Genomic DNA, 24,909 nt, shown 5'->3' with positions numbered 1-24,909 from the left:
ATTAGGCAAACCTTAACTGTTATTAAGCTTTTGTGATTCTGACTTGAAATGCCTAAATAATAAGGGCCTTACTACCCTTCCATAAATCTCTGGGATCAACTTATCACAGGTTTTTAGTTATCTAGTGATGATGGAAATATTGTATCCAAAGGTTTGAAAGTACATCTTTTTCAGCAGATGTGTTTTGGAGGCAGGCAAAGAGCATTTTTCTGCTTGTCTCTTTCTTGCACAATTTCTAAACGATGTGGTGTGATAGACAATTAAATATTTCTGTAAATGCTTAAGAATTATCAGTAGGTATATTAGAGGTTTGGCACATGCCAACTAAAAACTAAAGTAAATATGATTACAGAGCAATACTGGATGTGCAGTCTCTAATGAATAGGCTCTAACATGGACTATTTCCATCCCTACTCTTTCTGGTGTAATATGTATCCAGGAAGGGTCCAAGTTTAGTTCTCTGATACCCATCAAGTTTATTCTGACTAAGTCAGAATAATGTTGCCTTTTGGGGTGATTTAAAAGTTTCGTTATAGAGAAAGAAGAAGGAACAGAGAATCAGTGTCATTTTACCATGTTCCTGGTGGGATGTCTGTGCTATCACCAGGGGGCGATGTTAAAAGCAGATTGCATGTGCTTTGTGATTTGTTTATTTTGAAACTGAAGTTAATTAATTCTCAGTCAGTTTGAATCTGATTGTTGCAAATGCTGAAGTTCCCTGTTGACTGATACAAGGAGCTTTGAAACTTCTCCTGGCTTTGCATGAGAAAGGTGATGATAAATCTAGAAGGTACTTCTGGTAGGACTTGCTGGCATTAAACGATGTATCAGAAAACGGTGTTCATTGGCTCTCCTTTCCTCCCGCAGTGCTTACAGAACTCCCTGAAAGATATGAAGGACGTCGGCATTTTACAAGTGAAGGTTTTAAAGGCAGTAGATCTCTTAGCGGCAGATTTCTCAGGTATAAAAATCTTTTTCATCTTTTTTTTTTTCATTTTTATTTATTTCCTGCCTTGAAATGATCCGATGGCAAAGCGAAATGTTTTACTCAGTAGAAGCATGTACAGAGAAATCATGCTCTTTCAGAGTCACAGAAGAAAAAAGTGCAAGCAGGTTCTCTCACTTTACATTTTTCACATTATCCTTTGCAAATAATTTTGCTGTGATTAGAAAATGTGCTAGTCCCTTTGGCTTTCAAAGATATTTGTGAATGATCTGTGTCCTGACTTCTTAACTGGTTAAATGTCTGATGACGTTTTTCAAGAGGACTTCAGAAGACAGACAGACGTCCGTCCTTTTCTCTTGCGCACTGTGTACGTAATGTTCTGTTCTTGGCAGAGTCTATGGTGTAGTGCATGGGTCCTCAGTCTGACTGGCTGGCTGGCTCGTTTCTGTAACAGTAATCAAAGTCTAAGCCATGGAATCACTTTGCCATTGATACTGTGTTATATGAAATTTGTCTTGGTGCTTCGTGAATTGGAACTTATAGACAGAGGCTACAGCAGACCTGCTCTGTGATGAATTATGCTTGACTAAGAATAATCCAGACATTCCCGTGTCTGAGTAGACAATGGCGCTCCTCTCCTTGCTGAATTAAACCCTTATACTAACAGTTTAAACACCTACATGACAGTTTACTTACCAAGTAAACTGATGAATATGAAGAATGTTCTACAACGTGGAGCTATCTATTAATGCAGTAGTGCATTTTTGTTGTTGTTATACTCTTAGAGTGAGGTCTGCTCTCTGTATGTGTGTAACCTCAACTTCTGAGGCTGGGGTAGCTCAAACTCTGGAAAAGAGATTGTTAATTAGAAGCACTTTATATTATAAAAATTATAGAATATATGTTTAGAAAAGAGCTCTCCTCACTCTCCTTCAAAAAATGAGCCAATGGAAATCATTCTACAAGATGATCACAGTGTTAAGGAAATGCCCAGTGAGAATATTTTAAAAATGCTTTTTTGGCCAATATGAATGTAAAAGTTCTCAGTCTGTGGATGAAATACTCCAATGAAGCCTTCTGATATTCATCAGTTTACTTACAAATGCTTATATAGGCTTAGATTGATTTAGAAATTTTCCTTTCTTTTGAAACTTAGTTTATGAAAACACTTATTTCAGACGTTTCATGTGCCTTCATCAGAAGTTATTTTAGTTTTCATCACTAAAACGCATGTAAAATTACTTAACAGTTTTCCTGAGCAAATTGTGTTTTACTTCCATTTCAGTGTTTCGATATAGCACTTTTTGAATCTGTAATTGTCGATGGCTTAGTAAACATCATCTCAAGGCCCAAGAACTCATATGTGACTTTAAGCAGTATTTTCAGAAAATCTTTTTGTAGTTTTATATTTTGTGATCACCAGGAACTAATTGCAGTGCATTAAAAGACTTGTGTATAGCTACATCCATATGTGGAAGTACTCTTTTAAAACTTACCTTATTTTATGCTTCCTATCAGGTGACTTCCATAAATCATCCTCAAAACTAGGATTTATGGAGGTTGTTTCAGGCCAATGTGAATTCTCCAAAGAGTATTTTCACTGTTAAAGTGAATAGGAGAGAAACCTGGAAGATGAAAGTTTTTGTAAAGATCAGTCTATAAGGCAAAACCCTCTTTTCAGAAGAATAATATTGGTAGAAAATGCTACCATTTGGTCATTTTCCTTATATTCAAGATATGCAGTAGATAGTTTTGGAGTGGATAAAGGTGAGTATTAGAAGATTGCAGTAACAAAAAGAAGTAGTTAGTAATGCTGTGTTATTTGACTAAATGCCCTGGTGTTTTACTGTCTCTATATTACCTATGAGAAAATTATCACTCTCTGATTTGAAGCAGAGATCCTTGTCATTAGCTAAATATGCCTTTGGACCATATGGGTCTTTATTGTTAGAATCAGATCTCACAGTCTAAGTTCTTCATAGGTTGGCTCACTTCATAGGTGAACAGACTCACTCAGTCTGCTCCAAACCAACGTGGAGCAGACTGGACCTAATCCAAAGAGTTCTAAACCAACTTTACTCAGTGAAAGAAGAAGTGAATTGTGGTTGCTGTGAGGTAGCAATAGGATATAATTAATACCTCCAAGATATTAGCCATTATATCATACAGTGGCAACTTACCCTTTTTATTACTGTTGTTATTATCAATTCACTTGATATGCAGTAAAAAAAAAAAAAAAAAGCCAGCTTCACTTGATCATGGATCAGAAGAAGTATGCATATTGCCAGTACCAGGGACATTTAAGAAATAAGTAACTATTTGTACCCAGCATCTTCTAGTCAGCCTTGTTTATAAATGAGTATTTCATTTTAGTTGCTCAGGGAACAGAGTATTCACGCCTGCAAATAAAAAAGAACTACATTTAAAAATAATTAGGTTATTGCATGTTGATGTATGGCAAAAAAATCACAATATGGCAAAGTAATTATCATTCAATTAACATAAATTAATTAATTAAAAAACTGCATTTACTCTGCATAGCTGGGGACCTTCTCAAAGAACAATGGTCGTTTCAAAACGGAACTTTCCAACCTTTTTACTTTTTTTTAAATGATAGTTTGTGTTTGTTGTTGTTGTAATTGTTTCTTAGAAATAATACCAAATAACCATGATAACTGTTGCTTCAAGTTTGTTTTACCTAAAATTCAGGGACTCTGATAAAACAGAAGTCCATGGGGGCAGGTCTTGGCAGTGGTCCCTATGGAGATGAAGGTTACAGTTTGCAGAATGCAGGGACCTGTTGTCCTAGAGGAGAAACGAATGCATTTGCCAGCTCTGCAATCAGTGGGTTTGCCAATTTTAAAGTTTTATCTTTGCAGGTAGCAATTAGAAAAAGAAAATACTGATCACTCATGCTGCTCTGATCAAAGTTAGGAGGATGTTCCTCACTAGTGGTTACTGATGTTTTGATAATGTGGCCATAAAAAGAAACTTTGGAGAAATTGAATTCTCATTACTTTCCTGGTATTTCAGAACATTGGAATAATGTGTGTATATATATATATATATATATATATAGAGAGAGAGAGAGAGAGAGAGATACAATGTTAGTTGCTCAGTCCTGTCTGATTCTTTGCAACCCCATAGACTGTAGCCCACCAGGCTCCTCTGTCTGTGAGATTTCCCAGGCAACAATACTGGAGTGAGTTGCATTTCCTCCTCCAGGGGATCTTCCCAACCCAGGGATCAAACCCAGGTCTCCTGCATTACAGTGCCTACATTGCAGATTCTTTACCATCTGAGCCACTAGGGAAGCCCTTATATATAATGTATCTCATATATATGTATATAAATAATATGTATACCATATATATAAGCATGTGTGTGTGTGTGCACTAAGTCGCTTCAGTTGTGTCTGACTCTTTGCAACCCTGTGGACTGTAGCCCACCAGTCTCCTCTGTCCATGAAATTCTCCAGGCAAGAATACTGGAGTGGGTGGCCATGCCCTCCTCTGGGGGATCTTCTTGATTGATGGATCAAACCTGCATTTTCTGCACTGCAGGCAGATTCTTTACTGCTGAGCCACCCAGGAAGTCCCATATATATATACATGATATATTATGTATATATCATGTATATACATATATATGTACATTCACTGAGGTGGATTTCTTTGCTATTATTAATTTAATTTTTATATAAAGATAAAAATTAGTGCAACCTCCCAATCTTACAAGATATTAATAACCTAAATCTACAAGTTACCAGTGTTAAGATATTTACAAAAGATAAAGACTTCAGTGTTCTAAAGTATAAAAAAAATTTATAACTTTTTCAAACTAACTCAAATCTTTGATAAATATACTGTTTTATTGTGTGATTGAACCTACTCAGTATTAATTTAAATTTATATATAACTTGGCATTTTATATGTGTGTCTGACATTTGTATATAAGTGAGAAGACCTTTTATTTTAAAGAATCAGAAGTAATCTAACTTCCCTTGTAGCCCATCCCTCTAAAATTGGTGAAAGATATTTTAATGTTCTCTGTAGCCAATATGAGATATGGACAACCATGTGCAGTTATTCTAATACAAGAGCCTGTCAGATATTTTTATTAAAGCATTTGTCTCACAAACACCTTGCCCCAATGCAACCTAAAATTTTTAAGTAATAGGTTATCCAGTCTGATGTCAGTGCTTCTGTAGTAAACAAGGCCATAGCCTTGATTCACAAAACAGATGATAAATTGTACTTTGAAACTCAAGGTGAGTATAGCTGTTTGTAATGCTTAATAAGACCAACATACTTCACTCAAAACTCAGCTGTTTTGAGAAGAAATTAATAAAAACCAAGCAAAAACAATGCAGAGTTTCTTTCATAGACTATAAAAGATAATCAAGTAGTTAATAGGTAAATAGAAAAATAGGGGACTGAAATATTTTCTGGCCAGAATTGTATTTCAGGGACTTTTCTGGTGATCCAGTAGTTAAGACTTCACCATAGCTGGTAAAATTCTTCATTCATTCTTTAAGTACATAATCCTTTCCCAAGAGACTGCAACTCATGCTTTGGATAAATCAGTGTTCAGTTAAACGATTCATTCATTGAAGATGAAGATCAGCCCCTGTTTGATTTGTCCTTTATTTTTATGGTATCTGCCTTTCATGTTAATTCCTGTATATTGTGGAAAAGATTGAGAGTGGGAGGAGAAGGAGACAACAAAGGATGACTTGGTTGGATGGCATCACCGACTCAATGGACATGAGTTTGAGCAAACTCCAGGAGACAGTGCAGGACTGGGAAGCCTGGCGTGCTGCAGTCTGTGGGGTTGTAAAGAGTCAGACATGACTTGGTGAATGAACAACAGCAACATACTATGGTATAGAAGATGTATAGAAATAGGTGTGCAAATCTTGGTTCTGCCACGTTCTAGCCTTTAGCTTCTCATGGGTGTTTTAACAGTTAAGTTGGTGGTGGTAGTGGTAAAGAACCTGCCTGCCAATGCAGGAGACATAAGAGATGCAGGTTTGATCCCTACGTTGGGAAGACCCCATGGAGGAGGATCTGGCAATCCATGTCAGCATTCTTGCCTGGAGAATCCCGTGGATAGAGGAGCCTGGTGGGTTACGGTCCATAGCAAAAGAGTTGCACTCAACTGAAGTGACTTAACACACAAGATAAAACCTAAATGCACTTACCATGCACATTATTACATGCTCATTAAATGCTATTCCCATCTTTGTTAAATTTATTTTTCTAGAGTGTAGTTGACATGGGAAATTTCACAGGTTATTGTCTTCTTGAAATTTTGTTCATAATTTTGCTGAGTTATAAATAATGTTGGAAATGACAACATTGCTAATTACTGGTTAATCATTGCTAATCACAATAGCTTTTCAGCACTTTTGGAAATCTATAGTTACCACTCTATGATTTTTTTGTTTGTTTGTTTTATTGACTGATAAGAGTAAAGAAAAAATATGCTTCATAGTGGAAAATTCTCATGCTGAAACCAGTTTAGTGCTTCTATTCACACTTGGTAATATGGATAATAGTTTTATTGATATAAAATATTTTTGTGGGCTCATCAATTTTTGTTGTACATAAAAGTGCTGTTTTGAGAAAGTGTTGACCAAAATACTGCAGTTAGATGCCATATTGTAGCATAGAAATATTCCAGCTGTATGCTATAATACTGACTTTTGAGTAGTTTTTATAAATTATAACAGTATGTTTTTTGTTGTTTTGGGGGTTTATTTTTTTGAAACATAAGACTGCTTGTATCAGAAGAGAAATAGTCTTACAGTTATTGTTCACTGGGACTTTTAAATCACATGTCCGTTTTCTAGTTTGTTTTCATTGTCTGCTGTTTAAAGCTGTGTTCATAACAATAGCTCCCCTCTCAAAGATGCTCCATTTTCAAAGGACGGACTGTAATTGCAATTTCTAGGAAGCTCAGCAATAGTCATTTAATGCTCTTAATTCATGAGAACCTCATGGCTAGCTGAGCCCACATCAAGACCAACTTTAAAAAAAACACATCAAAAATGATACAAATCTTCCTTGGCAGGCCATCTGCTTTAACAGTCTGCCAAGGAACATGAACTCTAGTCGATGTATCTAGCTCTGATAGATGCAAGTCTATCGGAGATATAGCCATGTGTAACTTACTGGCACCTTGAGAGTGAATGAGTTCAGTTCATTTGTGGTGCTCTGTGAATTAATAGCTTGTTCTACTGGTTGTGTTCTTAGTAAGATCTTTATTTATTCAGCCAATGTACCGCCTCTGTGTGTGAGCCTGTGGTGGGCCCTGCTGACACGGTGGGGAGGGTGTGGAGAAATTAATCACCGCCTTCACAGGGAGTGACTACTAACCCCCCAGTGGTATCTAATGACCGTGCTACTGTTGAGGTCAAGAATAGGCTGTCTGGGTTCATTAAAAGGACACCTGTCTGGTGTTCCTGCAGGTTGTAGCTGAGACATCAGGGATGAGGAGCAGTTAACACAGTAAAGATGAAGGAAAAGCATTTTCAAGTGAGGGAACAGCACATTCCAAGCCTGCAGGGCTTTTCCAAGACATGCAAGAAGCGAGTGAGACTGGAGAACAGAGGACGGTGACCCTGAGGGGCGGGAAGGCTAATGTATTAGGTGGGACTGGATTATATAGGAACATGGGGTCCAGGGGAAGAAATTAGAGATCTTTCTAAGTAGGGGAGTGATACGATCTCAGACGAACTTCAATACTAGAATACTAGTTTATTCTGGTGGCTGTGTAGAGCAAGCATTTTGGAGGTGCAAGAGTGAATCATGGGAAGGTGTTAGGTAAATTCAGATGATGCTATTTCAGGGAGCTTGAGTGAGAATACTGGAGTGGGTTGCCACTACCTCCTCCAGGGGATCTTCCCAACCCTCGGATCAAACCCCGGTCTCCCGCATTTCAGCAGATTCTCTACAGTCTGAGCCACTAGGGAAGCTTCTCACAGGGAATAGAGTTAGAAGAAGGAAAAATTCTCATGTCACCAGTTCTTGCTCTGTTTGTGCTGGACGATTACAGCATCAGAAACATAGTTAAGCAACATCTCAGCAAAATTGTCCTCTTCCTTTGTGGACTTCATAGTCTGAAGCGAGACCTGTCTGTCCCCACTTCAGCTGGACGTCCACCACTGGAAGTGATCAGGCCCTCATCTGCAGGACTCCACCGAGGCCATCAGCTGGATCAGAGATGCTTGCAACCCACTCAGGAAAGTAGGACATACATGAAAGTTAGGTCCAGAATGAAGAGAGATCAGGATTTTCTCTTCTGTTAAGATCCCTCTCAGAGCCCAGCACAGTATTTTCCACATTTTAGGAAATCATAAGTTACTTGTTGAAGGAAGGAGCAGGCACATCATAGCATGTGGCATTATAACACCTAAACTAAATGATCGTAGGAGGTTGAGAGGGGAGCTCCCTGGAGTTTAAGGTGGCAAAGAAAGTCCCTTGAAGATGCTACATCTTGTTCTAGGTCTTGGAGGTTAGCTGGTCTTTGATTTTTTTGGAGAGAAGTGGCGCTTGGGAGAGCCATTCCATACGCAGAATAAGAGGCAGGGCTGAGCCCCGTACCTCTGTGCTGCTCAGGGATGGAGCACAGATGTTCCATCCTTGATAAAGGGTGTAGGATCGGGGTCAGATCAGGATGGATGGTGTGGGTACGTTGTGAGAGAACATAGGTTTTCAGGACGAGTGCTGGAATTGGCTCAAATACATGATAGTAAGGGTTATCAACAAATGATTAGAGACAATAATGGAACTGAAGGGAGTGATTTTTGGAAATGAATTCTGGGGTGGCTGTTCTTATCCACACTCCCAGCCTGGGCTGTAATGTACCACAGTTAGCTTCAGAAATTAGCTTCTTCTAGAAATTTTTTCTTCTAGCCCTGCCCCTTGTATTGACTGACAGTCTGTGGTGGTTCCTGGCTGCTGGATAAATAAAAAGAAATAAAATTTTTTAAAAAGTGCACTGTTCATGGCCTTCCAGGCTTTCAGCCAATCTCTTCCTTTATCCACCAGTATCTTACATTTCCTGATCACCACTATTTAGCTCTGTGTGTGTGTGTGTGTGTGTGTGTATCCCTGTCTGTATTTGTGTATGCACGCTAAGTCGCTTCAGTCATGTCTGACTCTTTGCAACCCCATGGACCTCTGTCCATGGGATTTGCCAGGCAAGAATACTGGAGTGAGTTGCCATGCCCTCCTCCAGGGGATCTTCCTGGCCCAGGGACTGAACCCAGGTCTCTTAACATCTCCTGCATTGGCAGGTGGGTTCTGTATCTATCCCTATGTATGTATGTATGTATGTATGTATCCCTCTGTGTATATCTGTCTGTCTATCACTGTTATCTATCTTTCTCTGTATCTATCTCTATCTGCTTAATGAATGTAATGCTCTGATCTCTCCCTGTCTCCTCAGCAAGGACCTACCTATTTCTGCTGGCCAAGTCAGCCACCTCTTAAACTTTGCTCAGAATTCACCTCCCCTGTGAAATCTTTCTGGACTTTAGCCAGATAAATTAAATGTCTGTGAACTTTAGTTTCCTCATCTGCAAAAATGGCACAAACACTCTTGACCTCATAGAATGGGCGTGAGGATTGGGAGAGCCTGGCTCCCTCCAGCCAACACCCATCCCTGGGTGCCGAAGTCCCCAGCTGCCCCCTCCCACTGGGCCAGGACACTCCTCACAGGGGAGGGGGGACATGCATACCTTGGTTGTGCCTGCATTGGGTCCTTTAAATGAAATTCAGGCTGAATATAGAACAGAGATGTACAAATGTGCAATAGAAGGGAGATAAGGACAACATGCAGTCTGAGGTACAGAGGAGAATGGCTCAGTCTGCTGGAAGAGGGTGTGAGGGAAGTTTTCACTGAAAAGGTGACATTTGCTGAAAAACTTGATTATTCTGAGAGCTCCTTGAAGGTAATGACTTGGTGGTCCATGTACATTGGGGCCTGGTTCATTGCCAAGAGCAGAATGGGAGTTTAATAAATATTTGTCAGATGAATGATATGACCTCTCAAATACTTTCATTGCTTGTCAATCAACTTCTGTAACTGATATAAAGGTAAAATTATTTAAACGCAAAACCTCCACTTGCTGTTGGAGGAATACAAATGGATTTTAACGTGCCTTTTGAAAATAGCAAAGGCTATTGAGAGCAAGATGCTGAAACACCACCGTGAGTCTGAATCACCAGGGGTGTAGCCGTGTCAAGGTGACATGGCATATAGATGCAGGAGAGGTCATCTGGATGTTTGACCTGTAAAAACAGGGGGACCAAAGAAAAAGAGGGTGGACTCAAGTGTACCTATGTCCTTTTGCCTGGTACTGTTTGCTTGGTTCTCTTGGGAAACATTTGGATATTTCCTTTGTGATGGGAGATCATTTTATCATGATCAGATAAAAATACTGTTTAAATTTTATTGAAAGCCCCCATCTGTGTGGAATCTTCTTTTTAAATTTTATCTACTCATCTGTGTATTTTTAATTTTTTTGGCCATATCCTGTGGTACATGGGATCTTAGTTCCCTGACTGGGGATTGAACCCACACCCTCTCCATTGGAAGGCAGAGTCTTAACCACTGGGCCACTAGGGAAGGTCTATCTGGAATCTTTGAAGGGCAAGAAATCAGTCCCAAAGTGTGCATGCATTACTCTATAGATGTTTTAATGTCTTTGCTTCTTCCTCCTCGTCTCTGCCTGTTTCTCCTGGAATATTAATAAATGCAGCATTTTAATGAGCTTTGACGGGATTATCTTCAGAGAGTCAGTGCAGTGTGGTCCTCGGAGGCACACAACTGAAGCTCCCAGTTTCTGGAAGGAAGTCTGTTCCTCATTACCTGGGACAGCAGAGTGTGTGCTCGAGAGCGGGGTGGGCAGGGCTCAGCCCACCGGCGCAGGCCGGGCCCCTGATGCCCTGCTGGGGGGGACCCCAGGGCTTTCAGTACAAGTGTCAGATGGTTTTCCCCGAGCCAGTGCTGACGTAATGTCACGTCAGTGTCTCCGGAGGAGCAGCCCTGACACCTCCCAACAGTCCGATGAACAGTGAGGTAGCTGTTTCAGTTTGGGTTGAGGAGCTCAGCATAGTCTACCAGAGTGTTAAGCCAAGAGCATGTGGGTCCTTTCAAGTTCACAGTTATTCAGGAGATGCCGTGACCTTCTTCACTGTCAAGTACCTCCCATCGAACGCCCACCCCGTACCCTGTGACACAGCCCCAGAGTAAGACCTGACTTTCTAAGAAAATTGAAGAATAGTTAATTTACCATGTTGTATTTCAGGTGCATGGCAAAATGATTCAGTTAAACACATGCGCACACACACACACACACACATTCCTTTTCAGATTCTTTTCCATTAGAGATTATGGCAAAGTATTAAGCATAGTTCCTATGCCATACAGCAGGTCCTTGTTGGTTATCTGATTCATTAGTATGAATAGGCTTCCCAGGTGACTCAGTGGTGGAGAATCCACACGCAATACAGGAGGCACAGGTTCAATCCCTTGGTTGGGAATATCTCCTGGAGGAGGAAATGGCAGTCCTGTCTAGTATTCTTGCTGGGAAAATCCCATGGAAAGAGGAGCCTGGCGGGCTACAGTCCTTGGGGTCACAGAGAGTCTGATGCGACTGAGCACGCACCATACGTACCTACAAACAGTATGTATCTGTTAATCCCAAACTCCTAATTTATCTCCCCACTTCCATCCCCTTTAGTAACCATAAATTTGCTTTCTATGTCCGTGAGTCTATTTCTGTTTGGCAAGTAAGTTCATTTGTATCTTTTTTTTTTTTAAACCAACTTTACAACAGATACCAAAGGACCTTCTCTAGGTAGAAAAGGCCACAACGAGAAATGGGAAAATTATGAAATGTATCATTTTTTCAGATTCCACATATAAGTGATCATATGGTATTTGTCCTCCTCTATATGACTTTGCTTAATATGATAATCCTTAGGGCCATGATGTTGCTTCAAATGGCATTATCTCACTTTTTCATGTCTGAGTAAAAAACTTCTTAAAGAAGCAAGACTTTTTAAAAATGAAGATAGATTTGTGTGTGTTTGATTTGGGCTGCTCAACATCTGAAACCCCTTGTAGGATTGGGGTGCTTCTCTCATATGTTTTGGAGAAGGGGTTCTGATTTGCTTTCATTCAGTGGGAAGCCAGTATGCTCTTCCTTCTGAGCCCTGGAATTTAGGAGATGGGGATTTGCTAGGCAGGGCAGTCCCTTTATATCTCCATCAAGTGAGGCAAAGGAGCAGGCTTGGAGAATACATATTAGAAGCAGCTGCACTTAGGGGGGGCTCCCCGGTGGCTCAGCAGTAAAGAATCCACTTGCAATGCAGGAGATGCAGGTTTAATCCCTGGGTCATGAAGATTCCCTGGAGAAGGAAATGGCTACCCATTCCAGTATTCTTGCCTGGAGAATCCCATGGACAGAGGAGCCTGGTGGGCTGTAGTCCATGGAGCCGCAAAGAGTCGGACATGACTAAGCTACTAAACATTAACATTTAGGGCCTGGATCAGAAATCTCTGTGAGGCCAGTTTTCCTGGGAAGAGAGGTTGACTGAGATTCTGTGCCTGAGTATCCCTCAGCCTTTGGTTTCCAGTAACTTCAGACCCGAATTTCCAGTCTGTGCACCAATCCTGAGTTGTTGTTTAGTCGCTAGTCTTGTCCGGCTCATTGAGACCCCATGAGGAGCACACACCAGGCTGCTCTGTCCTCCGCTCTCTCTCAGAGTTTGCTGAAACTCATCTCCATTGAGTTGATGATGCCATCCAGCCACCTCATCCGCTGCTGCCTCCTTCTCCTTCTGCCCTCAATCTTTCCTAGCATCTCGGTCTTTTCCTAGTGAGTCAGCTCTTCTCATCAGATGGCGAAACTATTGGAGCTTCAGCCTCACCGTAAAGCCCTTCCAATGAATATTCGGGGTTGATTTCCTTTAGGATTGACTGATCCTGAGAGCTGTTTGCTATTATTTTGACAAATTCCTTTTCTGTTAAGTTTGGACAGGGATCCTTTCCACTGCTTGTAACTGACAACCCCGACACATTCATCTGTGTCCACGGCTCAATCCCTGTCTACTGGCCACTGAGATAATAGTCTTGGCTTAAAAGCTCTGGCCAGTCATATAAGTGTCCAGGCCACTAGTCAGCTGAATGGAATCTCCCGTTAATGCTGACTCTTAGCCAGGCAGCTGCTCTTCTTGTCTTCTGGTTTTGAAATATGTTAATGTGAGTTCCTGCACATGTGTCTCTCTAAGGCGTGCAGCACCTCGGAGCCCTTGGTTATTAACAGCATTGGATGTAGGTTCAGTGACTTGAATGATAAGCCAGTAGGTCACGTGGCCTGAGTAGTGTCTGTGTTAGGCCTTGGTCTGGATTCCTTGGCCATTTGTTGGAGGTATATCTGTTTTTATGCCCCCAATTTATTCAATATACACTGCTTTAGAGAGTGCCTGTGTGTGCAGAGTCCGGCCACGTGTTCACATCCTATGGATGTCAGAGACCCTGACGGTTCTCTAGATCCCTCTGTCAAGCTGAACAAAAGGGGAGACTTCTTACCTGGTAACTCTCTGGGTTCCCCTTTGGATTCTGGTTTTTCTAATGTTTTGTCTTGTTTTTTCTTTTGGAAGCCATATGAGGTAGGATAGAAAAAGAAGTGATTTGGGAGAAGTAAAGGTTAAGCCTCGTTATTTTTTAAGATAAAAAATGTTGAATTTACCTTGTGAAATTAGACTTCTCCATGTCTCTGAGCACCAAAAGTGTCCCATGTGTGTTCTCATCATTTACTGAATATCTAAGATCAGATGTGTGTGTGGCCACTCAATTCCAGAGCAGAGTTTTAACTGCTAAATAGCCATCGTGGTGGTGGTTTAGTTGCTAAGTTGTGTCTGACTCTTGCTACCCCGTGGACTGTAGCCTGCCAGGCTCCTCTCTCCATGGGATGCTCCAGGCAAGAATACTGGGGTGGGTTGCCATTTCCTCCTCCAGGGGATCTCCCCAACCCAGAGATTGGGAGATTGTTTATCGTTGAGCCATCAAAATAGCCATGATTACAGTTTTTCTCATTTCTCTCATCACCCTGTAGAAGCATGTCAGTTATCATAGACTTGCAGTTGTAGACAAGTAATTATATTCCCTCAGAGAATTTAGAAAGGAAACAGAGATGCGCTTCTGTTTTCAAACAAAACACAAACTCGGGCCCTGTCACGCGCCACGTCGGCACCTGCTCTTGGGAATCCTGTGTTGCCCTTGCTCCCAAGGGGGTTACATGTCAGTCCCAGCCCTGTAAGTTCCCTGACACCTGGCTTTCCCACACGGAGTTTACAGCGCTTGCTAAAAAGAGAGGCTCACCTTTGATCTTTCAGCAAGCACAGGTGGTTTTTTTTTTTTTAATTGGAGTATAGTTGATTTACAGTGCCATATTAATTTCTGCTGCACAGCCAAGTGATGGTTTTATATATATATAGTCATCTTTTTCATGCTGTTTCACACTCTTCTTTTTCATATTCTTTCTCATTATGGTTTGTCACATGATATTGAATATAGTTCTCTGTGCTCTACACGGATACCTTGTTTATCCATCCTCTGTATGATACTTTGCATCTGCTACCCCCAAACTCCCACTTCATCCTTCTCTCATCTTCCCCCTTGGCAAACACATGTCTGTTCTTTATTAGCACAATTGTATTACTATAATATGTGGAATCTTAAGAAGTGGTACAAATGAACTTATTTATAAAACAGAAACAGACTCACAGACTTAGAAAACAAAGTTAGAGTTGCCAAAGGGATTGAGGTGAGGGGAGGGATAAATTAGGTGTTTAGGATTAACATATATGCACTGTTACATATAAAATAATCCAGAAGGACCTGCTGTGTAGCACAGGGAACTCAATATTCTGTAATAACCTAAATGGGAAAAGATATATGTATAGCTGAATCACAGTGATATATGGAAACTAATACAATGTTATAAATCAACTCCAACATAAAAATAAATTTTTTTTAATAATATTATTTTTGTTCACTCAGTCGTGTCCGACTCTTTATAACCCTATGAACTGCAGCACGCCAGGCTTCCCTGTCCTTCACCGTCTCCCAGAGCTTGCTCAAACTCGTGTCTGCTGGGTCAATGATGCCATCCAACCATCTCATCCTCTGTCGTCCCCTTCTCCTCTTGCCTTCAGTCTTTCCCAGCATCAGGGTCTTTTCCAGTGAGCCACTGTTCACCTCACATGGCCCACGTATTGTAGCTTTACTTCAGCATCAGTCCTTCCAATGAATATTCAGGGTTGGTTCCCTTTAGGATTGAATAATAATTAAAAAGAAAATACCTGCATGATTTTTGTTCATTTTTGCCTCTGTCATTTTTGAGACTCATTTGCTTCTGACCATGAAGATTCCTTTGTCTCTGACCCTTGTCCATTTTCTCTTTGCAGGGAAGAGCGATCCCTTTTGCTTGTTGGAGTTAGGAAATGACCGACTTCAGACACATACCATTTACAAAAACCTCAACCCTGAGTGGAACAAAGTTTTTACATTGTAAGTACTTTAGCCCCTGGAATATCAAAGAGCAGCTTTAACTCAGAGACCAATTATCCCTGATATGTGTAGGGCAGTCTAGGGCTCTTGAGTGGAATTTTCTGTCCATTTTTATGGGCAAAGAAGGAATTTTATTGTTTTTCTCCTTCTGAAAACCTTTTATGCTTTCATTTTATAGAGTATAGTGTTAATAATAGAAGAGACCGTTTGGAACTGCAAGAGTGTTATAGGAGGCATTTGTAAAGTAGGTCTCTTAGTGACTCAATTAATCTGTGAGCAGAAGAAAGCTTCCATATATCGAGACTATTTCATTCCTGAGTTAAAGGAAATTACAAATGTAGACGTGTCTTAAAATTCAAGGAGCTTATATTGTACAACAGTATTTTAAAATCAGAGTGCTTGCATTCTGCCAAAGCCTTTTGGAACACACAGATTATGTGTGATTCCTTGAAGACTCCCCAAGGCCCCTTGTATTCCAGCTTGTCTGAATGACCTACTCTATAGTGATGCCTACTTTTTAGACTCGGGTGTTCAGGAAACTGGATATCTTCCTAGTTGCTTTAGATTTCAAGGCACCTGGCCATCAAAGGGAGGCTCACCCATTGTTGAATCTAGGTGACATGGTGGCACAGTGCCTCACAACACTGAGGAGCTTTATCTGTGCCTATAACTAAAATAATATAGTTTGTTGTGAATATGAATTGGTAGCTCCCAAGCAGAACGTTTATGGGGACCTATGAGAAGAGGTTGACTGTGCTAACCAGGTTTGCAAGAGTCTCTTGTTTGGTCAACACGTTGCCAATGACCATAGCTCCGTGTTTTCGTTATAGCTGACGTCTGGCTCTGGTCAACATTGAAAAATTTATAAATATGTGACTATGCATGGCCTTCTAGTATTTTGTGTTTCTACCATAGGATGCTTTCAGGGGATCTTGGGAAATAGTGATTTTGACTACCTTTGTTTTTTTAAAGGGAATTCTTCATTAGTTTAAAGTAAAGAAAGTCTTATTTTTGCTCTTCTCATCTGGAAGTCACTTTGTCGTCCTTGTTCTGTCCCCTGTTCTCTTTCTTTATCCTGTTTCTTTAACAGTCCTACCCCTGAGTACACATATACATGGAAATGTCATAGTAAAAAAGTTGACTTTTTTTTTTCCATATGGATGTCTAAATCTTCGCTGATGGAAGGTTTGGGAATACAGTCAGTTTGATTTAATTTTTGGAATTTAATTAAATGGTAGTTTTATACTCTGAGGACATACAGACTTAATTAGTGAAAACGTGTTTTCAGATCTTCATGGAACAGCCTTCACTTGTGTGTTTTTGTGTCTAATTCATGGTGTGTTTCTCGTTTCAGTCCCGTTAAAGATATCCATGATGTTTTGGAAGTGACAGTGTTTGATGAAGATGGAGATAAACCTCCTGATTTTCTTGGGAAAGTCGCCATTCCCTTGCTGTCTGTAAGTTACCTTCACTAATACACAATATGTGAATCATTTTGCAGTTGACAACTTCCTGTGACCTGGAATCGCTTTGTCTTTGTCCGTCTGCAGAGGGGGCAAGCCCTCCCCAGCTGTGTTCTGTTCTGTGCTCAGTTGCTTTGGCCGGGTCCGACTCTGTGCATGCCAGGGACTGTAGCCCGCCAGGCTCCTCTGTCCGTGGCATTCTCCAGGCAAGAATACTGGAGTAGGTTGCCATGCCCTCCTTCAGGGGCTCTTTCCGAGCCAGGGATCGAACCTGCGTCTCTTACCTCTCCTATGTTAGCAGGTGGGTTCTTTACCACCGGCACCACCTGGGAAGCGCCCGCACCCCCCAGCTATAGCAGGAAGCAACTGTTTTATTCCTTATCCTTCTCCAGTACTTCCAGTAATTTGCAATGGAAAGTCACATAATTTCTCTCTGTGTGTGTCAATTGCATATTGATTTAACCATCCAAGATATTTTGACCAGTCTCTCAATCCACCCTGGCTCTTTCCATCTTGAGATAGAAGTTTCACTTTGGTTTCTGGGAACACACATCTATGACTGATTTTCCATTGGTGAATGAAGAACATACATATTTTTCTTTATTACCTTCTTCCTGCCCATTTCTTCAAAGATTACTTGCTGGTAATTGCACAGTTTTTCTCAATTCTACTAAAGACCATTTTCTCAAAAGTTGTCAGCCTTTGTGTGTGTGTGTTGAGTCGCTCAGTTGTGTCTGACTCTTTGAGACCCCATGGACTGTAGCCCACCAGGCTCCTCTGTCTGTGGAATTTTCCCAGCACGAACAACTGAACAGGCTGCTATTTGCTCCTCCAGGGGATCTTCCCGACCCAGGGATCGATCTTGCATCTCCTGCACTTCAGGCAGGCTCTTTACCACGGAGCCACTGGGTAGGGCTTTTTGGCAGTCATATTTGTTTTCAGTCTTCAAAAATAATTTGTGGAAGAAAGCAGAGAGCCTCTCTTGAAGAAAGAGAACTGTTATGATCGTCCCATTAAAAGGTAGGCTTCCTAGGTGACTCAGTGGTAAAGAATTTGCCTGCAATGCAGGAGACACAGATTCGATCCCTGGTTGGGAAGATCCCTTGGAGAAGGAAATGGCAACCCACTCCAGTATTCTTGCCTGGAGAATCCCATGGAGAGAGGAGCCTGGTGGGCCACGTACGGTCCCTGGGGTCACAGAGAGTTGGATGCGACTGAGCAACTGAGCATACATTGAAAGGTAATGTGGGGACTTTCCTGGTGGTTCAGTGGCTAAGACTCTGCACTCGGTGCAGTGTTCCATCCGTGGTCATGGAGCTAGATCCTGCATTCCTCAAGTAAGAGTTCACAGGCCACAACTAAAGACCCTGTGTGCCACAGCTAAGACCTGGAGCAGCCAAATAAATAGATCAATGAATATTAGAAAAAGCAAAAGGTTATGTGTCAGAGTGAGCTAAAAGTTAAATGATAAAAATACCCTATAACATTCAGAGGAGAAAGCACCAAATGATGTCTTTACATGGGCCAACGTGGAAAGCTGGGATCTGAATTCGCCTATTAATTGGGCATTTATATACTCTTCCAGAGGAGGGAATTTCAGTTTTTCATCCAGTCATTCATACAGTGTATAGTAGAATTGTTATGACCTTTATCAGTCAAGAAGGATTTATTTTTTTCTTCCCAAAGACGTATTTCCCCACAGTTCTTAGCGCGTGTTAGAGCAGTCTGTAATTTATCCACGAGATTAGACCAGCTCACGTGGTGTTTACAGAGGGGAGAGCGCTGTCTCAGTATCTCTTTTCGTTTTGATTGCTTGGTTAATTTCTCCCCGAATTCTCATATCCCTGACGTGACTTGAAGACTGTGGCGGAGCAGCTGTTCCCTTGTAGATCCGCCTGCTGCCAAATGTTCTGAGCCGTCAGCCGCAGGCCATGCCAGCTCTCAGAGAGGACACGGTGATTTGGGACTCCCCTCCTTTTTTTATTATGACTTTGTCAGTTATTCCTGGAAGACTTTATGTGATAAGAACATGGGGCACAATTTTTAAGGAGGTCTAAAAGTACAGGAAAGCAGGGCTCTTCTTTAGAATTTAGTGTCCTTTTTCCCTCTAACATAGTTTGGACATTTCTCCTCTTGTTTTAGTAGGTAAATCCTTAATAGCATATTGGATCCCTTGAAGGGTGAACACTTATGCTCATGCTCAGTTATTCCAGTGCTGTCCGACTCTTCGCGTCTCCATGGACACAGCCCCCCCCCCCCCCCCCAGGCTCCTCTGTCCTGGAAATTTCCAGGCAGGAATACTGGAGTGGGTTGCTATTTTCTTCTGCAGGGGATCTTCCTGAGTCAGGGATCAAACCTGCATCTCCTGGGTCTCCTGCATTGCAGGCAAATTCTTTACCATTGAGCCACCGGGGAAGCCTGGTTGAATACTACTTCGTATCTTTATTAAACTCCCTCTGTTTCATATATTAACATTTCATGTATTCTGTCTTTCTAGAATACCAACAAGTTAACCCAGCTTTCTTTCCTCCTTCCCTTGTAACATACAATCACTGTATGCTGTGGAGTTAGAGCTAAGAAATTACCTCTGACTAAATCAGAGTTTACAGCCAAGACTACTGGAGTGGGTTGCCATTCAACTCACTTCAGATTCTCCAGGGGATCTTCTAGACTCAGGGATTGAACCTGTGTCTCCTGCATTGCAAGCTGACTCTTTACTGCTTGAGCCATTGGGGAAGCCCTTCAGAAATCAGATTCAGGGTTTCTCAACCTTAGCACCTCTGACATTGCTGGATGTATCATTCTTGGCTGTGGTTCTTTCCTATGTGTTGTAGGAAGTTTAGCAGCATCCCTGATCTCTATCCACTAGATATCAGTAGTACCCATCCACCCATCACTATTGTGATAACCAAATATGCCTTTGCAGACATTCCCAAATGTTCTGGGGCAGAATCACTACCAGTGGACTGGAGAAACACTGATGCAAATTAATAAGAGTTTCCAAACTATAGCCTTCAAAATATAAGATAGAGTGATCTGTGATAGAGTGATTCATTTGATCTCAATGAATGCAAGTCCCCAGTCCCCTTAAGTTTTTTCCGGTTGTTGATAAGCTACCCCGCAATGTAAGTATTCATTTGTTTGATAAATATCTATCAAGTGTTCAGTGTGTGCCAAGATCTGTTGTAGGTTGTAGTATGCTAACGATGACCACAGTGAAGCTATCTCCTCTTTTGGAACTTACCTTTGGATTATAAGAGGCAATATACAACCAGAACAACATCAACAAAAACACTAGATAGTAGCTTAGGGTTACCCTGGTGGCTCAGACAGTAAAGAATCTGCCTGCAGTGCAGGAGACCTAGGTTTGATCCCAGGGTCAGGAAGATCCCCTGGAAATGGGCATGGCTACCCACTCCAGTATTCTTGCCTGGAGAATCCCATGGTCAAAGGAGCCTGGTGGGCTACAGTGCATGTGATTGCAAAGAGTCAGACACCACTGTGCAACTAACACTTTCATGCACTTAGATGGTGAAAAGTGCTATGTAGAAAATTAAGCAGAGAATTAAGCAGGCAGAGGAGCCTTGTAGAGGATGTGTGGGGGGAAGGGATGCAATTCTCTGTGATCTCGGCAGGGAGGGCCTCACTGGACAGGGAACGTTTGAGAGAGAGCTTCAGTAGGTGAGGAAAGGGATATGTGGGGAGATTTCAGGCAGGAAATCTTCAAGTTCAAAGGCTCCAGGCCAGGCGTTGATGGTCAGATTCCAAAAATAGCAGAGTGGACAGTGTGGATGGAATGGAGTAGGGAACAGATATGGGATAAGAAAGGATAGGGGATAGAGTGGCATGGGAGAGGGCTTGTGAGACCCTGAAGCCTGAGAGGTAGAAGGACTCTGACTCTTCTATACTGATGACAAAACCACTGGGAGGTTTCCAGCTGGGGAGTGCTTCATTTGGTTTATACTGCTTGTTTCTATACACATGTAGCATGTGGAGAAAAATGCCCAGATCTGAAAGGTCTCCATTGTGTCAAGGCAGACTGGCCTGAGCCACTTTTCCCCTTAGGGACTTCAGGGGCCCAGAGATGTTGAGCTGAATAAGACATTTCAGCCCCCATTTGTCAGTGTGGCTGTTTCAGTTCAGATGTATTTCCAGTGCTTTGACCAATAGGTTGGGAAGTGATCATATCTTACACAGGATCTGTGTGGCTCTTCCTGATACACCTGCAACATACCTTCTCCAAATGAATTGATCCCCTACCTAAAGAGAAAGTATAAATGCAGTAGAAAACAAGGCCATAAGCCTCAGTATCTGTAATCAGCAAATTTTATTTCATTGCTCATTTGATTTTTTAATTTATGTTATTTATATTTATAGTTTTCATTGCTTATAATTATTTTCAAAGAATTCTAACTTGTGATTTAGAGGGTGTGTTTTAAAATATATTTATTTAGCTCTAGTTTTTTTTTTTTTTTTTTATTTAATGTCTGTGAGCAATGCTTACCTAGATAGCACTGTGCACTTCCCATATGGCACGTCACTAATTCTGTGACAATCTAACAAGGCATGCTTTATTATTACGATCATTTACAAATGAGAAAACTGAGGCAAGGAAAGACTCCTGTAGCTGGAAAGTAGTAAGGCTAGGTTTGAATTAGGAAATCTCATCTAAGAGCCACCCTAAGAGGATGTTGTGCTGCTATAATGAGTAGCTACTAAGTAAATATTGAGCCAAAAGCAATAACTGATATCTGTTTTATGCAATCACTAGGCTCAGCACAATGGAGGTAGAGGGCGGGCGTTCAGGTGGGACAGAGTTTAAGACTTGCATGTCATGGGTAATGTCCATGAGGCAAACATTAAAGACCTGAAATGTTAGGTGCCATTAAAGGGAACAGGAAAATGCATGGTGGGAGGGCTGAATTTAACTTTGGGATGACTTTAGGAAGCTGGTGTCTGGGCTGGCCAAGAAGGAGTCGAGTGTTGATAGGGACCGCTGGATGAGGAAGAAGGAAGGCCATTCCAAGCAGAGAGGAAAGCCTGACCAGAGAAAGAGCAGGGCAAAGGAGAGGCTGCAGTCTGGAAGCAAAGAGCGGCCTGGGTGCTGCTGACTTAACAAAATGCACGATGTGAGTTGCTGTCCTTCTTCAGTCTCTAAGTCGTGTCCCACTCTTTGTGACCCCGTGAACTGCAGCACGCCAGGCTTCTCTGTCCGTCACTGTCTCCCTGAGTTTGCTCAAACTCACGCCCATTCAGTCAGTGATGCCATCCAACTGTCTCATCCTCTATTGCCCGCTTCTCCTGCTGCCTTCAGTCTTTTCCAGCATCAGGGTCTTTTCCAATGAGTCAGCTTTTTGCGTCAGGTGGCCAAAATATTGGAGGTTTGGCTTCAGCATCAGTCTTTGCAATGAACATTCAGAGTTGATATCCTTTAGGATTGACTGGTTTGATTTCCTTGTAGTCCAAAGGACTCTCAAGAGTCTTCTCCAGTCCCGCAGTTTTAAAGCGTCAGTTCTTCCACACTCAGCCTTCTTTATGGTCCCACTCTCACATCCATACGTGACTACTGGAAAATCCATAGCTTTGACCATTTGGACCTTTGTCAGCAAAGTGATGCTTATTAAAACACAGTCTAGGTTTGACATAGCTGTTCTTCCAAGGAGCAAGTATCGTTTAATTTTGTGGCTGCAGTCACTGTCCACATTGTTTGGAGCCGAAGAAAATGAAATCTGACACTGTTTCCATATTTTTCCCACCTATTTGCCATGAAGTGATAGGACCAGATGCCATGATCTTAGTTTTTTGAATGTTGAGTTTTAAGACAGCTTTTTCACTCTCCATCAAGAGGTTCTTTAGTTCCTCTTCAATTTCTGCCATTAAAGTGGTATTATCTGCATATCTGAGATTGTTGATATTTCTCCCAGCAGTCTTGATTCCAGCTTGTGATTCATCTAGCCCAGAATTTCTCATGATGTACTCTGCATAGAAGTTAAATAAGCAGGGTAACAATGTATAGCCTTGATGTACTCCTTTTTTCATGAGAATTGCAAGTTAGCTTTATGGGAGCAAAATGAGGACTATAGCCTGGGAGACAGCATTTCAGACAGCTCTGAGAAACTGCTCCAAAGAGGTAGGGGGAAGGTCAGTATATATATGATTTTGGTGAAGGGGGAGTACATGCAACCAAATGCATATTTTTGCAGAGGTTTCTGATAGTTTCGAGGAGCAGTTATCACTGTGATAGATTTTAGTGCTTTTCTAGATATGAGGAGCTATAAGAATTAGGCTCATAAAATCAGCTCCTGAAAATTTCTCACTATCTGAAGACCTGTTCTGCCAAATTTTCCCTGAGTACAGAGTGCCTCATTTCTGTTCTCCACCCTGAACTCCTTCCAGGGGTGTTGAAAACCACCAGCCGTGCACATGAGTTAGTCCTTGTATTAGATTGCAGGTGCCCTGGTGTTGGGGGTTTATTTGCTCAGTTGTGTCCCACTCTTTTGAGACCCCATGGACTGTAGCCCACCAGGCTCCTCTGTCCATGGGATTTTCCAGGCAAGAGTACTGGAGTGGGTTGCCGTTTCCTTCTCCAGGGGATCTTCCTGAGTCAGGGATTGAACCCAGGTCTCCTGCTTTGCAGGTGGATTCTTTTACAACTAAGCCACCAGGGAAGCCCTGGCAAGTGCCTGACAAATGCTAATTGTAGCTGACGGTGCCTGGCACTCAGTGTGAACAAGGAGGCAGGAAAATGCAGCTTGTGAGGGGTGGAGGGAGCTTGGGGCTTATTCTTTGAGCAGGGATCACTTGAAGACTGTGGGCCTGGGATAGATATATCAGAGAAGTTTGCTAGGAAGAAAGTTGTGGCTCCAGGGTGAAGCAAGATATAGGGGAAGAATACTTCCTAGAGGAATTGGTTGCAACTCCAGAAATAAGCATCACAGAGAAAACCCTCCAATTCTGTGTTCTGTGTCTCTTAGGAGAAGGATTTATTTCCCTGCTCTTTTAATATCAGAGAAAATCATAAAAATTGATTTGTTGGTGCTTCACTATTATCTCTATAGGATATGGAATGATACCTGAAAATACCTTTATTGTTCATACGCTGAGTTGTGTCCGACTCTTTGCGCCCTTGTGGACTGCAGCATGCCAGGCTTCCCTATCCATCACCAACTCCTGGAGCTTGCTTAAACTCATGTCCGTCAAGTCGGTGATGCCATCCAACCATCTCATCCTCTGTTGTCCCCTTCTCTTTCTGCCCTCAGTCTTCCCCAGCATCAGGGTCTTTTCCAAGGAGTCAGTTCTTTGCATCAGGTGGCCAAAGTATTGGAGCTTCAGCTTCAGCCATCAGTCCTCCCAATGAATATTCAGGGTTGATTTCCTTTAGGATTGACTGGTTTGATCTCCTTGTTGTCCAAGGGACTTTCAAGAGTCTTCTCCAGTACCATACCATATCTCATATTTAAAATTAAAAATCGTATTTCTTAGAGTGCATAATTTTTGTGAGAACACATTTTCTTTAATCAGGTTATAAACTAAAATTTGACTTACCCTTTCAGAGAAAATGCAGACTACATTTTTAAAATGTCTAAGTGTTAAGTATTCAAAGTACTTCAACTTTTGCTCTCTCTCAAATTGGTAATGTGCTAAGTGCATCTCAGCCTATTAAATAAAGAGCCTGTTCTGAATTCAATATATCTTTTAATAAGGGTGAATATATTGGGTAACTCCTTTAAAATTCATATTCTAAAATCAATATATTAATGGTGGTGAATTGTTCAAAGCATATACATGTGCTCAGGTATACATCTGAATTGAAAGAATCCAGGACAATGAACCATCCTGCCATAGATTTTATTTCTGTTCAACTTTTTAAAATAGCTTTAAAAAAATGATTATATAGATATGTAAAGCTTT

At 41.5% G+C, this 24,909-nt stretch overlaps 1 protein-coding gene across 6 annotated transcripts in view; it reads left to right on the top strand.

Annotated features, from left to right (window-relative positions):
- The window catches only part of MCTP2 (multiple C2 and transmembrane domain containing 2), a 252,157-nt gene that overhangs the window by 133,733 nt on the left and 93,515 nt on the right, over positions 1–24,909 (top strand). For all 6 annotated transcript variants that reach the window (XR_009695391.1, XM_061158618.1, XM_061158619.1 and 3 more), the window contains 3 exons: positions 868–961; positions 15,433–15,535; positions 16,890–16,992. Coding sequence is in view for 5 of the 6 variants with exons in the window: in XM_061158618.1 (XP_061014601.1) it covers positions 868–961; positions 15,433–15,535; positions 16,890–16,992 (300 nt within the window). In the remaining variant the exon portion in view is untranslated. The remainder of the gene's footprint in view (positions 1–867; positions 962–15,432; positions 15,536–16,889; positions 16,993–24,909) is intronic.

This window comes from Dama dama, chromosome 13, assembly GCF_033118175.1.
Source record: "Dama dama isolate Ldn47 chromosome 13, ASM3311817v1, whole genome shotgun sequence".
NCBI lineage: Eukaryota > Metazoa > Chordata > Mammalia > Artiodactyla > Cervidae > Dama > Dama dama.
The sequence above is the reverse complement of the archived record's forward strand: the minus strand, read 5'-3'. Positions and strand labels throughout refer to the sequence as shown.